This window comes from Vidua chalybeata, chromosome 19 (genome assembly GCF_026979565.1).
Source record: "Vidua chalybeata isolate OUT-0048 chromosome 19, bVidCha1 merged haplotype, whole genome shotgun sequence".
Lineage (NCBI taxonomy): Eukaryota > Metazoa > Chordata > Aves > Passeriformes > Viduidae > Vidua > Vidua chalybeata.
The window spans coordinates 4,978,782-4,994,978 of NC_071548.1; the positions used below are offsets into that span (position 1 = coordinate 4,978,782).

General features: G+C 44.3%; 1 protein-coding gene across 2 annotated transcripts in view; it reads right to left on the reverse strand.

Moving 5' to 3' along the window:
- Window positions 1-1,890: 1,890 nt before the first annotated feature.
- The window catches only part of LLGL2 (LLGL scribble cell polarity complex component 2), a 33,209-nt gene continuing 18,902 nt past the window's right edge, over window positions 1,891-16,197 (reverse strand). Inside the window, exons 10-26 of one of the 2 annotated variants that reach the window (XR_008434210.1) lie at window positions 16,039-16,193; window positions 12,362-12,579; window positions 11,792-11,859; window positions 10,664-10,817; window positions 10,462-10,566; window positions 9,382-9,674; window positions 8,969-9,122; window positions 8,553-8,703; window positions 7,781-7,897; window positions 7,102-7,268; window positions 6,178-6,442; window positions 5,330-5,480; window positions 4,747-4,784; window positions 4,244-4,291; window positions 3,678-3,720; window positions 2,907-3,443; window positions 1,891-2,551 (exon numbers count right to left, since the gene is read on the reverse strand). Coding sequence is in view for 1 of the 2 variants with exons in the window: in XM_053960495.1 (XP_053816470.1) it covers window positions 2,544-2,551; window positions 2,907-2,968; window positions 3,678-3,720; window positions 4,244-4,291; window positions 4,747-4,784; window positions 5,330-5,480; window positions 6,178-6,442; window positions 7,102-7,268; window positions 7,781-7,897; window positions 8,553-8,703; window positions 8,969-9,122; window positions 9,382-9,674; window positions 10,462-10,566; window positions 10,664-10,817; window positions 11,792-11,859; window positions 12,362-12,579; window positions 16,039-16,193 (2,197 nt within the window). In the remaining variant the exon portion in view is untranslated. The remainder of the gene's footprint in view (window positions 2,552-2,906; window positions 3,444-3,677; window positions 3,721-4,243; window positions 4,292-4,746; window positions 4,785-5,329; window positions 5,481-6,177; window positions 6,443-7,101; window positions 7,269-7,780; window positions 7,898-8,552; window positions 8,704-8,968; window positions 9,123-9,381; window positions 9,675-10,461; window positions 10,567-10,663; window positions 10,818-11,791; window positions 11,860-12,361; window positions 12,580-16,038; window positions 16,194-16,197) is intronic. The other variant, XM_053960495.1, reaches the window with a different exon arrangement.

Below are 16,197 nucleotides of genomic sequence, written 5' to 3' on the forward strand. Positions count from 1 at the left end.
AAGTAGAGGTAGGCACAAAATTCAAGGGGTTTGGCAGCAGCTGAATCCTCTGATCAGAAGCAGGCCATTATTTTTAATGTCAGCTGAGGGGCAGGCTAAGAGTAACCACAAGGCTCAGAAGGCAGTTCCTGAAAGGGAGAGATGAAAAGGGATTTTTTTTCCCCTTACTACATTCAAAAGCTGCTTACATTCATTCATTGAAGGCTCCACCCTTCATGATCATCTCATCCCATCACCAATTTTACTTGCTGCTCATTTTCTGACAGCTCAAGAAATACACCCTAATTCTGTCACAAGCCTTTCCATCCCTTCCTGCTCAACTCAGAACACAACTGAAAGCACAATTCATGAGTTCCAGTCTTGCCCTGTTTTGTTTGCAATTTCTCCTGTATTTTAGGCATAGGAGCTCTAAAAGGATTCTTAATGTCTCTGCTCACAAGAAGTCAAGGATCTCATGCCATTGAATCCTTCAGTTCCAAAGCTCTGCTAGAAAAAAAAAAAAAAATCTACCGTATCTCAGCACATACCCTAAACAAATCAATCCCATTTGTAGTCTGGCTTGTGCTTTGAGGAAAATTAGAAGCCTGGTGTTTTGGTTTATTTTTTTTTTTCTGTTGGTTTTGAATCTAAATGCACTTTAGGGTTTACAAAAAATGGTAGCATTTTTCTAACTCTCTCACTCTTCCTGTGGACCTACTGGAGTTTTCAAGTTATGTGGGTGAAAATAGGGAGAAGATAATAAATTGCTTCTGCCCTTTCTGAGTAGGACCGTCGCATCTCTTCCCTCAAGCATGCCAACAAATAAATACTCAGAAAGGGCTTTAGAATCAGTCCATCTGTGAGGAGCAGAAAGAAGTAACTGGGTGCACCAGGATGATGCACATGCACATGCTCCAGCTCACACCAGCTCAGAAGCTGCTGATTAAACCATAATTTCCTGTAAATTTGCAGAATCAATGCCTGGCACAAGAGGTAGAAGCAGCAGGACACCTCCCTGCCAGCTTCAGTCCTGCAGCAAGAGACAGGAAATATTGAAGCAAACAGAAATAAGGAAGTGAAAACTACTTTGCAAATGGAAACTGAAAGAGAAGGCTCTCTAAAACCTCATTAGCAATAAATTAGGTCTCAAAGGAGGTATTAATAATTTTAGAAGGAAGGGTGCCTGAAGCACCAGCAGAACAACTCTACAAGCATTTTCTCCTCCAGAACAGAATGTACCATCCTAGTGCTGTAGGTAAGAAAGGATTCCTCAGCCTTGCTTGGAAGATCAAGAGGGCTCCCAAGGAGAGGTAGAAACAAGAGGACTTCCAAGGAGAGGTTTCCAAAGTGTGCCAAGGGCAGCTACTCAGCTCTGTTCCAGGAGGATTTAGTTTTTCCACTGTGACTGGCTGTCATAGTGCTACAAGCAAGTTACAGTAGATAAATTTCAAAATACTTTGTTCTTTTTCTTAGCAGGAAAAAAAAAAGTGCTGTTTGGTGAGGGATAAAGGAAAAGAGATTTTAAGGAGGACCAAACTGCACTCTGCAGAATTTTACCAGCTTCAATTCCAAATCCACTGCAGACAGCACAGCAGCACTGCCAGATCAATCCTGTCTCCCTTCAGTGTTATCATGCACATTTATTCAGGACAAACAGCAATGACCTTCCAGGGACTATAATCTGAACCAGCGCCCTTTCCTGGTATCCCCATCTGGATTTCAGGATGGTGACACAATCACTTTGCTCCTCCCACCCACCACCTTGCTTCACCTCCAGGAGTGCTCTTTGCCCCCCTCAACTCAGAGGGCAGCTCCACCTTCTCCCAGGGATTGGTGGACAATATAAAAGAAGCTGTTGAAGGACAGAATAGATATAAGAGGAGACAAGGATCACAAAAGGGAATTCAGAGTTTTATTGCAAAAAAAAAAAAAAAAAAAAAAAGAGCAATGTAGTGTTGAAACAAAAATCAAATTCAATTAGTTTTCCTCTGATTTGAATGGCTACAAAAATAGATTCTACCCAAATCCATAATGCCAGTTAACAGTACCATAACAAACAAACCCCAAAATTACTCATTCAGATACCACATACAGCAATCACAGGAATCTAGCATATATTAATGTTTTTTTCTTAAAGTAAATTTCTAAATGTTTCTTTTAAAACTGAAATACCCATAAGATTTTTAAAAAATGTACAAAAAATAATTGTTGGAGGTAACAGTGTGCGTTTATTAAAATCCTGCACCAAGGCAGTAAAACATTTATAATTTAAAACCCAGCCCAGTAGAAAAGAGAAATGTGCAAACATTTGAATGATAGATGTACTCAGAGGCTTGTGGTGCATCAGACCTGGCATCCACTGCTGTCCTAAAGCAAGGCTGGCTCCAGCAGGAGAGGTCTCCAAGAGGCACTAAAGGGGAGCAGAGGCAGAAGCACAGCACTGGAGCTGCAGCTCCCCAGTCTGGCTGCTGGGAGCCCTGGTGCCTTCTCCCCAGGGACGGTTTGCCCAGTCAGTAGTGTTATGGCACTCAATCCAATGCCACGATGTCCTCCATGAGTTCTGGTCAATCTGCTGTAGGAGGCAAGAATGCAAAAGCCATTTGAAAAGGCAGGCAGTGAAAGCTAATCAGAGCTAATGAGTTGATACACTCAGATTGCTGCTGGGAGCTCTGGCTACCTCACCAGCTTGCTTTGTGATAAGGGTAAGAGTCAGGAGCCTTCAAAGGATTTTTAGCTCTTCCTTTACCACTGGTGTAGCATGTAAAGTGCTGAACAGTGCTCACACAACACTCAGCCAGCAGATTCCCATCCCAGAAATTCAGGTCAGAATTCTGCACAAAGCATTGAAATAAGCTGAAGCTTATTAAGAAATTTCATTCTACTTCCTGCTTCCTTTGGCTACTTCAAATATCTTTAGCCTCACCTACCTCCTCCATTACTTAGTCCATGTCCTAACGGACTTCTTGCCAAATTTTTTTCTGCATAGCTCCTGCAATGACACAAGAAGAGATTCCTTATTGCAGTGCCATCTCATCCCATCCACTCCCAGATGCCAACAGAAGACCAGGATGAGGTAGTGTCCAGAGGAAGTGCACAGAGCAGAGCATGTCAGGCAGTCACTGATCCTTGACACCAGCAGTTACCAATCCCACCAAGCTTCCTGCATCCGTTGCAGACGCTAGTCCTTTGCCTACACTTGGTAGCCCCTGACCATTCTAGGGAGATGAGATAAAGCCCCGCAGCCGTGGTGGTAGCTCAGCTCTATTGTACAGACAGAATGGGAGCAGAGACACTGAACACATCCAAGGGACAGTGTCAAGCCAGGATTAAAACTCCAGAGTCCCATCCTTGACCAACTTAGCCCATGTGGCCTGCCCTTAGATCAGTATGGGTTGACACAGATAGAAACCTGTATGCGAATACTCAGAGTCCTGTTCCTTGAGGATGTAGGAATGTGATCTCTCCTGCTTTTCGGAGAGAAAGAGACAAAGCATTATTCATTAAAAAAAGTCAAGGGACAGCATGTGAAAGAGAGCCTACCTCTCATTACTGCCCTTTGGTAGCTTGTGGGATGCACGCGTGGCCAGATTCCAGCAGAAGGATCCCTGCCATCAAGTGGCATCCCCCTGCTGTCACCTCAAGCTGCCCTCCCCCCTGCCAGCCCCAGCCATCAGGAAGAGAAGTTGGTTGATACTCACCCTCTGCCCCCCTCCAGAGTACTCTGGATCTCCTTCAGCACTTCTGGAAAGCAGAGAGTTAAAGCAGTGAGCCAAACCAGAGGGAATCTGCTTTCAGGCAGCTGCCTGACCACATTCCACCTCCCCCCTGAAGAGCCTCCAGAACCTGCCTCCCACAGCTCAGCGGTCAGTCCTTAGACCATCACTGCCTCTTCAACCAGGTTTTTACTGGGCAGGCTGGCACACAGGACTGAAGCAGTCAGTTGCCAGAGGAAATGTTGCCAATCTCTGTATAGCAGAGCCCCAAAGGAACTGTCTGTTCCAGCTGTCATCTTATACAAGTCCTATTGGAAATAAAGATCCTTCTCTTATCTCAGCAGGGAATGCAGCTCTGCAGAACAACCCCTGCCCAAGGGCATGGCTATCTGTCCAACCCCTCATTTCTGGGGATTCAAGAAAACCCAGCATTTCCAAACAGTAATTACAGATCCCTTGGAACTGAAATCCACAAAATTCCCAGCAGCTTTCTTCTTTTCCCACCCAGAAAGGCACCTTCCCTCTCAGCAGCAAGACTTCATCTCACTCACTTTCGTCATTGAGTAAGGCATGTTCCATCAGCTTCCCAGACTTCCTTTCTAAAAAAGAGTAGGAAAAATTGTTTTACCTAACAATTACCTTACCTACTTTCCCCTTTTCCTGAAATAAGTGCAGTTTTGGAGAAATGCACAATGGAACTGGATTTCCCCCCCACATTAAGTACTTTTGTACTTTATTGAATGCTTCACAACTAATCCTTAAAGTCTCTCACACACTGAACTGTTTTTTTCAATAAGAGTGGTTTGGATAACAGAATAAGTTCAGACCTTTTCTTTTGCAAAAACTCTGTTCTGTCCTTTAAGGGAATCTTCCACATGCAACTTACTTCAGAGCTATCAACTAAATACAGTCCAGGCAGGTCACAGTGTTTCCCCCACATACTTCCTTATTTTTCCCTTTTTTAGGTAGAAAATATCAACTGTAGCAATAGGAAAGACATTTTGAGGTTTACACACACAATGCTACCCTCAGTACACTTATTTTTTTCACTTACCATCTTCTCCACAGTCACCTGGATTCTTTCCTGGTCCCCTAAAAAAGGAAAGGAGGCAGAAAACAATTACTGATGCTGAAGAACAGGGGTGCAGAGAATTCCTGTGTGTTCTTGGAAGCTACAAGAGGCCCTAGTGCACATCATCTACATGGTTTGCTGAGTGTGGGAAGGGCTTCACCATATGCAGGTGATGCAGAAGTCTACAGACACCACAGAACACTTCTGAACTCCTGGAATAAAATTCCTATAGGATCTCTGTGAGTGTCAGATCTACTGTTACTCAGTGATGTTCCAAGAGGAGAGAAGGAACACTGGATTTCTTTTCACAGAGCAACAGCTCAGCCTCAGCACTTGGGAACAAGCAAAGCAAGCCAGGGCTTTCTCTGTGTTTGTGACTCCAGCTTAGGGATACCAGTTCCAAAACTTCCTGCTTTGTACTACCAAATGTACTCCAAGTAGGAAAACCATCAGGGGGAAGGTTACATTTCCTGATGCCAGCCCCTCTACGGATGTTAACTTCAAAGAGGTTTTCTTTCCTCCCTACTCAGACACAGTCAGTGTGCAAGAGTGTTACAGACATTACCTGGAATTCCTTGCAGCATTCTCTGTGCCAGATTTGTGCACGTGGTTGTTGCTTGTCACTTCTGGCATGTCCACGATGCACCGGGGCTCCACCAACCATTTGGTGGAAAGGGAAAACCTCTCAAACTCCGACGGTGAGATCAGATAGAAACCTACAGGGGATTGGGAATTTATAAGGGCAGTGGGAATTTATAAGGGCAATTCTCAGGAAACAATTCCAGAAACAAAGGTGATCCTAAAAAGGAACAGATCTAGGCATGATCTATGTTTGGCAGGAAGGGTTTGCTTTTCCTTCTATCTAAGCAAGGAGGGATCATTGAGGAAGATATTACTCCAGCTCTCCTCTGGTTAGCCTAGAGACTGCAATTTAAGGTTATGCTGAGACATAATTCTGTTGCCCTGCGCTGACACTTGGGAAAAAACAGCACAGAAAGATGCAAAAAATGAACTGAAAAGCAGCAATCCATCTTCAGCAGCCACAGGATCCCAGTTTTGCAATGTGAGTGCTGAGACACAGGCATGTACAGGAGGCACAGTGGAGCCATTTCCCAGGGCCTGCTGCTTAGAGAGCCATTTGCCCCACACCAGACAAGAGGAGGGTGGCCAGGTGGAAGTGATCTAAGGGGCACATCCAAGCTGAAAACCACTATACACTCCTGTATTCATTAACAGTAATGGAATAAACTCTCTCCTGCTTCTTCTAATTCATGTGCTGGTACTGTTGGCAGCTAGTACTGCCCAGAAACACATAATGAACACAGTGTACACAGCCAGCTAAAAAACACTAAGCCATTTCCCATTGTCTCAAACACACAACAAGAAGGATGATCTGGGAGAAGCCCACCTCACCTTGGCCATATTTGGTGAAGACACAGGATGCAATGCCACTCACATCCTCCTTGCGGATGCAGGGGTAGCGGATCTGCAGCTTGAGGAAGGGCAGGGAGATGATCTGGATGTCTCCCAGGTTGGTCAGCACTGCCAGGTCATTCTCACTGTAATCATCAGTCTTGCAGCTGCCAAAGTTGGCAACTGTCACCTTCCGTACCCTGCAGCCCTCCAGGGCTGTCAGCTTGAGCTTCAGTTTGGAGCTGACCTTGGGCAATGTGAAGACCTGTCACAGAAATGAGACACTGACACCTCTTCCTGCATAAAGGCAGCAGCAGCTCCCGAGGACATCTGCTGCTCCCTCCCTGGATAATGTTTCCATTCACAGGGAATACACACAGGTGTAACCAGAGCCAATCCCCTGCTCATGGCATGAGAATGAATCAGCCACAGGCAGTGTGAAAATGTCTTTCTGTTCTGACATCAGTTTTACCCTTCAGGCTGTAACCACACTTCTCTCCCATTTCTTCAAAACTCTTCCCTATTTGGCTACAAATTAATACAGAAGAGAGCAGGGTTTAAGTTAGTATGCAAAAAAGAAACTTTTAAGCTACTTCACAAAAATGCCTACGAATTCCTGCTTCTGCACTAACAACAGAAAAGCTCTTACCCAAAAGCAGAAGCAGCCTTGTCCAAAGAGTATTAATGTAATATAGGCATTGAATTTCTATATTCAGCATGTGCAGCACTATGCTGAACACCAGTTTGCCAGCACGTACCTGATTTATGGACTGTACCAAACAGAAGTGCTGTCCCAGGGCTGTTCTTCAGGTACAGAGAACAAGCACTCCTGAGAGTTCTCTCTCCACTGAGCAGTGCCCAGTGCTTTAGCAGATTTCATGCACAATTCATAGGTACCTCTCTCCCTCAATAGGTGACACTCACCTTAAATTGCTCTTCAGATACCACCAGCAGCTGGTGGCTGCCTTGCATATCAGGACTCTTGGAAAGGTCATGTGCTACTTCTAGAGGTTCTGGGAGGGGAGTGCTGCGTCCATCCAACACAAGAATCCCCACAACAGGAGCCCTGTGCATCAGCTGAATCTCTTTGGCTAGACAGGCGAGATAAGGAGGAAAAACAAACAGAAAAAACGAACAGAAGTCCAGTCAGAAACATTGTTAGAAACTCATTCACACCCTCTCAGCACTAGAGATCTATATACTGTTGTTATAGAAATGCTGTCTAAAAAGATTTGGTAGTTGAAGGGCATTAGGGCATTCTGACTGGACTGATCTGTGTTGAACAGAAACCATTGTTACATAAAGACAACAGGCCCAGCTGTCAGAACAAGGGACATGTGCAGCGAGGGTTGATGGCAAATTTCAGAGACAGCTGACAAAAATTTACATTTCTGAACTGATTAGGAAATGAGGCTGAGGCACATCAAGCAGTGCTGGAACTCCAGTTCAGCTGCTGCAGTGAGCATTGCTTAGCTCAGACATTGCCACACTTGGCTCCAATCACTGATAAGCAGCACTAATCGAGCAACCCTGCTTTTCTGGCCATAACTCCTGTGAGCCACAGCTCAGACCCAACAGAACCCTGCTTTCAGGAGGCACTTACCCTGCTCTGCCCTCACAGGCTCATCCATCCTCCTCTCAGCAGGAGGAACACGTAAACAGAAAGCGTAGACTGTCCCTCCATTGGTGCCAGCCCACAGGGATGGGCAGTGCCGGGAGCCTGGAGTGACAAAAAAGCCCATGAGTAAGGCAACATCCATGACATAACAGCTTTCCTTGGCTACACAAAATCTCCCTCTGTTTGCACCTTAATTATCTTCATATTAGGGGAGACCTGCCAGGCACAAACTGCAGGTTCTTAACATTCTTTTCCTAATACAGGTCCACCAGCAGCCCTTAGAAAGGGCACTGCACCTGAGCAAAGGCAAAAGTACCACCACATGAACCACCACAAACCATCACAGATGAGCAGAATAAATTTGTGCATGCTATCAGTTTGGGCTCTGATGCACAACCAGTCACCACCTTCACTAAAATTAAAAGGCCTTGCTGGAGACAGGGGTGAACTTCAGAAGAAAGAGAGAAAGAAAAGTTTATACTAAAAAGTCAGATGCCAGTATAACACATTTGAAAATCACATATAAAGACTTGATTCAAAGGTGAATGGCCAGCTAATTGGATTAGTCAGCAGCCCAGAATGGCTAAATAACAATTCTACATGACAACATATGCTCTTGCTCTATATCAGTTTTTCAGCACAGCACAAAGTAGGACACAGGAGGTGCTGAGTTTTCCTGGCAGTAAATCCAAATACACTCCTTGGCAGAAGCAGTAAAACCCATTTGGAAGAAGAGAGAGATGCTTTTCCTACTCACTGTCTCTCAGGAAGGTATCAGCAAAATACAAGGTTCGCACAAAGCCAGTGAAAGAGTCTTCTGCCGAGCGCGCTTCAATCTTGCGCTGGACTGGAGCCAGTTCCATCTCCTGCAACACGTCCTGGTCAAACTTGGCATTTGCTTCTTGCACCTTCAGAGGTGAGGAGACACTCAGTCAGGGAGAGAGAAGGAGCATGGCAGCAATAGAAAGGCACACCAGTGAACTTGTCCTCTCAACTGATCTTTTCTAAAAATGTGCCTGTTTTATCTAACAAGGCAGCATCAGAAATTGCCATTTTCCCCTCATACCAATAGCTATTGATTTGATAGCAGGGCTGAGACCACCTCCTGCTCCAGGCAGTCTCAGCAGGCTTCAAGCTGCAAACAGACAGACCCCAAAAAGGTGAACCCCTCACCTCTGAGGCATTCCCACCACCTCCTCTCCGCTTCCTACTGGACACGCGGCTTCTTCTGATCCGCCGGAATGACTGACGGAGGGACTTCTTCAAGGATTTCACTCGAGATAGGGGACCTTCTAAGGCCAGCTGATCACTGGGATGCAGTGTGCACCTGGAAGAGGGAGACAGTAGCCACATGGTCACTTTCTACTGGGTGGTAATCACTCCCAAGAGTCCACCAGGATGCACACAAATGTTGGAACACACTTATATATTCTGGAAGATTTTCAAGGGTGGAGAAAAAAGAAGCAGAGCTTCTTGCTACAGTGACAGCTCTAGAGAAATCACTTATCACACCTTGCTTTATTAGTAATTCCAGGTCATGATTAACATAAGGATTACCACAGACCCCCTGGAAAGTTGACACTTACTTGACAAAGACCAGTCGCTTCTGCTGATGGTCAAAAAGCCCAAACCCATGACTGGTACCAAAGGCCACAAGCTTCCACTCCGAGTGCAGGGCCAAAGAGGTGACCACAGCTGGTGGCTGACACTGGACAAGGACAAATGGCTGAAAACCAGCTTCAAATCGAACAGGCCCATCTCGAGTTTTTAGCTTCTCATGACCTTTCCATCGATAGCCCTCTTGGTCCTGCAGGAGATCTGCTTCAGCATGGTCCACCACGTGTTCTGCATCCTCATCATTCAGTTCCATCACCAGAACCTGAAAGGAAGAAAACAACCTTTACTGCAGCTTTTACTGTGCAGGCAGATCTCCAAGCTGCAGCCTTTCCCTACAGCTGCTAAACTACTGCACCTCTCAGGACAGATAAATAACAGCAGATAATGTCTAAAACCAACTAGAGAAAGCAGAAAATCCCAGGATGGTTTGGGTTGGAAGGCACCTTAAAGAACACCAAGTTCTAACCCCTGCCATGCACAGGTACACCTTTTCTGGTCAGAGCTCCATCCAACCTGACCTTAAACACTTTCAGAGACAGGGCATCCACAACTTCTCCAGGCAACCTGTTACAGTGCCTCACCACCCTCACAGTAAAGTTCTTCCTATCTGATATCTAATCTAAACCTACTCTCTTTCAGTTTGAAGCTACTCCCCCTTGTTCTGTCATTCCAGGACCTTGTAAGTAGTCTCTATCCATGTTTCTTGAAGGCTTTCAGGTACCAGGGTGAAATTAGGTGACCCCAAACCTTCCCTTCTCCAGGCTGAACAATCCCAATTCTCTCAGCCTGTCCTTGCAGCAGAGCTGCCCTATCCCTCTAATCAACTTGGTGGCCTCCTCTGGACTCACTCCACCAGCTCCATGTCCTTCCTGTGCTGGATGCAGTGCTCAAGGTGGGGCATCACCAGAGCAGGGTTCCATGAATCATTTCCAGAAAACAGATCAATTTACCATGAGAGAAATGAGCAATTTCAATTTTAGCAGATCTCCAGATGACACTGAAACCTGCCCTGAAAACAATGTTTATGTTGATTGTTCATATTCCAATACCTGTCCTGCTGTACCAGCTACAGCCAAGTATCCACTGTATTTACACAGGTAGATCTTCTGGATCCCAAGTCTTGGATCATCACTGTAAGGATCGAAGGTACCAACCTAGGCAAGAGAACAGAGAGGGGCTGGTCTTTAACTGGAGCAGGAATCAGAACTCCCCAGGTTTTCAGGAAATTTCTACCAGCAGCAGCTATCTTACCTTGCGGAGCGGAGGCCATTCGTCCTCCCCCAGGGTGTTCATGTTGTCATTGGGATCAGCATCTGTGAGGAACACTCTCACTGTGCTCAGCTTATAAAGGAGGTGCAAGCAGACACCAGAGGCATCCCAAAACCTCACTGTGCCATCCTCATGCCTGGGGGGGGGGGATACAACAGCACATATCACACAGGAGAACAGCACATGGAGGGTAAAACAGAGGGGAAAATACAGAACCAAAAAAACAAACCACAAGGAGAAAGATTTTTGGCTTCTTGTGTATTTTTTGTGGTTTTTGGTTTTGTTTCTGGTTTTTGGTTTTTTTCAGTTCAGGTGTTCTTGGTGATCTGACACCATTATACTAATTTAAGATTATGCTAAAAAGACATGGACAAGGCAAAAAGCTTAGCATATGGAAGGAAAAAACTCATCCAGGCAAAAATACTGTTACTGTGAGGGAAGGGAAAAAAAAATTAAAAAAAAAAAAAAAAAAAAAAATCAAGCTTTAATCTCAGTTCTCCAGGTGAAAATTTGCAACAGTCTTCCAACACAAGGGTAGGAGCTTCTAACATGCTCTATCAAGAATGAAATCTCAGAAACAGCCCCCTGAAACTCTTAAAAGTGCTTTGAAAAGAAAATGGCACATTTTTATGCAATGAGACAATCTCTTGCTAGCTACTTCCAACTCTTAGCTAGATCTGTTCATGCTGATCAAAGCAGACAGGAGTCCAAGCTAACCTCTATTTTAAGACTCAGAGTGTAAGGTAGAGGGAAATGCTTCAAAACATGAAAGATTAAGCTTCACTTGAACACTGCTGCCTTTGAACCAGGCTGGATTAGCGCCTGCACTCCTACAGACTTTGGGAGTAGGGGCAATGGATAACACATCAACACTAAAAATCAGCCACTTTCTGGGTTATCTGTGGACATCGTGACCTTTTTGCCTAGAAGCAGCAAAATAAATTTGCTTTACAAAGCCAGCAGCACAGCTTTGAGAAGCTGCACTGTAAAGCTGCAGTCTCTGCCCTAAAAGATGAGCAGACGTTAACTCCATAGGAACATCTCAGTCAGTTGAAAAAGGGGAACTGGAACTGGAAAGGGCTCCCCAATGGTTCTCAGGTCAGTACCTACCCTGTTAGCAGCAAGTCCCTCTGTGGAGGATCTGGAGCGATGTTGGTGCCACCATCAATCGGCCATGGCTACAAATACAGTAAGAGAAGTGTGTGACTGCCTAGGCAGTGACAGCGTGCAGAGAACATAAAGTCAGCAGGAGGGCATGAACTCCAGTGCAAGTGGCAGTGAAACAGTCCATGCTGTCAGCTTTTGTTGGGATTAGATGTTCCCATTCTGACACCAACTGTGCCTTTTAGAAGACATTCTACACATTTCCTCGACAAGCTTCATGCTTTTACATGAGAACTTTGTTACCACTGACAGCTGGGAACACTCAGCCTTCCCCTCTGGCTTGTCAAAGCTTAAAAAATATCACATTTTAATTCCCCAATGTAACTGTACTACTGCTATGGGAAAAGGCCTCTCTCGACCCTGTTAAGAGGCAGGACAGCGTCTGCTGGGGCTGAACCCGCTGCAGATCATCAGCAACACAGACCACCCACACCCTGGGCAGTCACACTGACCTGAACACACAGGAACACAGGGGGACAGACGGGGCAGGAGGGAGGGGACACACAGCCGCCATACCATGCTGGAGTAGTGAAGGTTCTGCTTGCTCCCAGCGCTGATAATCCGCTCCCAGAGCTTCAGTGGGATGTTGGAGACGTGGTGAGAGCAGGTGATGGCTGAACAGTGAAGGGAGGCCAAGTATGGAGGGTGCACTGCTGGCCAGCCTGCACTTTTCAAATCTATGACCACAAGCTCTTCTTCTGCCAGCACCACCAGGGCAGAGGGGTCATCGAACTCTGCAGAAACAACATTCATTGAGGCTGACAAAACTGACCAGCCAAGGTCAGTGCAAACAAGCTTCCTGTAAGGCTGCTTTGAAAACTCTAATCACACCCCTCCACATCAACATTTTTGTTGAAAAAAACCTTAAATGCTTCTGTGTTAACTGGGCCTATTGAGCATGAATGGACCTGAAGACACTGCAAATTTTACCAGATTTACTTTAAATTCGTGTTTCTTTACATCACTCCTGGGACTGTGACAGTGACTTCTAATAGATTCCATTGTAGAGTATAAAATTAACAATGTTAGCAATGACTAAATAACACGAAATTCATACTTACTACTGTAACAGCCAGAATTCCAAAGACTTTACCTGCAGCTAATTAACAGCACTGGATGGAAAGACATGCATACACCCCAGCGGTGACCCATTTAGTGCTGTGTTAGGACCACAGTCCATCCAGGCTAAGCTGCTTAAACAAGCTAATGCCTTGGGTTCTGCAGAATGCTTCTCTGCATGAACTGACAAGTATTTACAATTCAGCTCTTTTACTTTTCATTTTCTTTGCTTCTCATATGCTGTGACACATCCTCTAGACTTTCTTTTTAAATATGTGTACATCATCTAATAATTCTTATGTGTATTAGGAACAACTACAAAGGAAATATGCTAATGTAACTTGACTGGTGACATCTGACACAAACAAAAGTTATAACTCAGGTTACAATGGAAAATCTTGAGTGAAAAAAGTTTAGTCTGCAAGGACATTATTGCAGCAAGGTTGACGAGTCAGCCACAGCAGCAGTGGCTGTTTCCCTACCAGAAACTGCAGCAGCAGTTTCCCCACCGGGGGGAAAACAAAAACCACAGACCAGTTCACAGCAGTGACTAACACAGCTACAGAAATCTGAGTGAATATAAACCTGGATTGGGGTTGATAAACAGTGAGCCATTAGCAAACTACCTAACTACCCAGCTTTTCTCCAAACTTCCCTCCTAAACTGTACTTTTACTTCCCTCCTTTACTTGGTTGATTACCTGGTATACACTTGCAAGAAGGCACTTACCAACATTGTTCACTCAGCAAAATTAAATTCGAGTAATTAGTACTTGGCATCACTAGTGAGGCACCCCAAGTTTCACCTCTGACTAGGTCCAGCCACAACACATCACTAATTAGCTCAGTTTCATAATGAAAAAAATGTTTTCTATTCAGATTTCCTTTGCTTTCCTATGTATCAGCATTTGCAGTTGCCCACGTGACTTCAGAATAAAGCTAATAATATCATCCCTGTACTGTAACAGCCCTGCAGTTTACTCTTGCCAACATTAACCAAAAGTGCTGTTTTAATAATTTTTTCCCTACACACATCTGAGCTCATTTCTTGTGGCAAGAATCTATTTTAAGTTGCTAAGTAGCAGGCACAGTAAAATTTTAAAATTTGTCATGATTGCCATACACTCACCCATCTAACAAAAACAATCAAACAAAAAAAACCAAACAAAAAAACAAAAAAACAACAAAACAAACCAAACAACAACAACAAAACAACAAAAAAACCAAACAAACAAAAAAAAACAAACAAAAAACCAACCAACCAACCAAACAAAAAGAAACAGAAACAGGAAGGGCTGGCCTTTTCAAAAACTGTTTCCACACCATATTCAGGGTAGTGAAAAGTCACCAGCTACGACCATGCTGCAGTGCATAAGCTTTGTGCTTATTAAATTAAGTGGCTTTGGTATACAATTAATACCTTGGTATTGCCATTGCAGGGAAGACTGCTTAAGGGCAAACAAGGCAAGCTACATAGATCCACTAAGCTTAGGCAATCAGCCACAAGAAAGCTTGTCAACCACAGAAACCTCATTTTATTGTAAAAAACTTCCTCATCTGAGTGCAACAGTTTCAGTTTCCTGTAGCAGCTCCTGTCTGAACCCACGGCCAGTGGTGTTAACTGGTTAAATCAATTCTTGGGAAGTAGAAATATAAAGCCTGTTTGTTCAGTTATTTCATCCTAAAGGATTTCTAATCATATCCAGAACTTGAACTCTAAGCAGTACAACTCTGACCTAAAAACTTCAGATTTCTTTCATCTTTAATACTTTTGTTCCATTATCCAGAATCTCCACTCTGACAATTTCATAGAAAGTAAAAGGGTCTCCTTCCTTAACACCAAAAGGTATTGAACTCGAAGTACGAAACAGTACCTCAAGTTTATCAGCACAATGAGGTTGAAGATTTAGACCTGTAGGTTCTGCACACTTGGAAGATGCTTAGAAAGGCAGCATTGTGCAGAGAAAATCAGTAACAGACACATACAGGCACTTCTGCTCAGTTACACTTTGATTTCTCTGCTCTCTTTTCAGTGACCTGAGAGGGTCTGTTAAGATCTAGGAAGAGGCAAGAGGGAATCCAAAAGCTGTTTCTTTCTGCCTCTTTTCCCAAGACATTCCTCCCCTGGATCCGTGCTCTGCTTCCCAGAGCAGGCCAGAGGGATCCAAGCTGCACTGACAGACCAGAATGTGGAGCTGTGGCTGTCACCACCCTCCATGGCAGGACACAGGACAAATTGGGTTGGAAACCAGTCTAGCAGGCAAAGAGACGAGACAGCCTGAGAAGATCCGGTAACAGAAGATTTACTTACAAGCTCCTAAGCAATTTGCAGTTTAGTTTGATCCTGCACATTTTTGGAGCTTGAAATAGCATTTTATACTCAGTTACTCCAAGTTAACCAGAAGCAAGAACTACATCAGCATTAAACAAAGTTATTGGGGAAAACCCTTTACAGTTTCATGAAAAGGAAGAATGTACAGTTACTGCAGAAGTAAAGGCAAGAAAGCTCTTCAACAGAAGCAAGAATCTGACAAGCTCTACACAATTCCAGGAATGAGAACTATTCTGTTTACATTCATGTTCACCAGCAGTAAGGAAATTAAGTTCTCCATATACTGACCCTTGGTTCTATGTCACCCTTTGCTGATTTGTTACCCAAAGCTCCAGACACAAATCCAGGTACTAATTAAAAGAAGCAGTATCTCAGTGGGAGTAAATTCTGGTTTTAATTATTAGCCTCCTTTGAAGTGCTATTTCCAAACAACAATATTCAGATCCTCATTTCACGGCCTGGTTACATCCAATGTCCAGCTTAAACAGATATAAGCTTAAGAGATCTTTTCTCATTAACAGAGCAGCCTATTTTTTTTTTTGAGGGATGTATGGCATTTGAAACCAGCCCTTTATTTACATCAGTATTTTACATTTCACTTTTGAATGGGAATCTTTCACAGCTGGACTAAATCTTAAGGGTGTTTGCCAAATGAAATTATTCTGTGATTCCCTGCTGAAGTCTCAGAAACTCCCCAAACAACTGACCTCCTTATCACATTTCATATGCTATTTATACCAGGCAGATTTCCACACACGTACACAGCTACCCTAATTCCTCAGTAATGCCCTTCCATCACATACCTGCAGCAGGATCTGAACTGAAGATTATAAAGAAGTCTATCACCCGTGAGGTAAAGTCAAATGCTGTTTGCTGGCTGCCGTGGATAACAGAGATACTGTGCCGGTCCCCATAGCTAGCCCGGGGCATTCCTCCTTGGAATATTATGTAAGGAAGCCTTA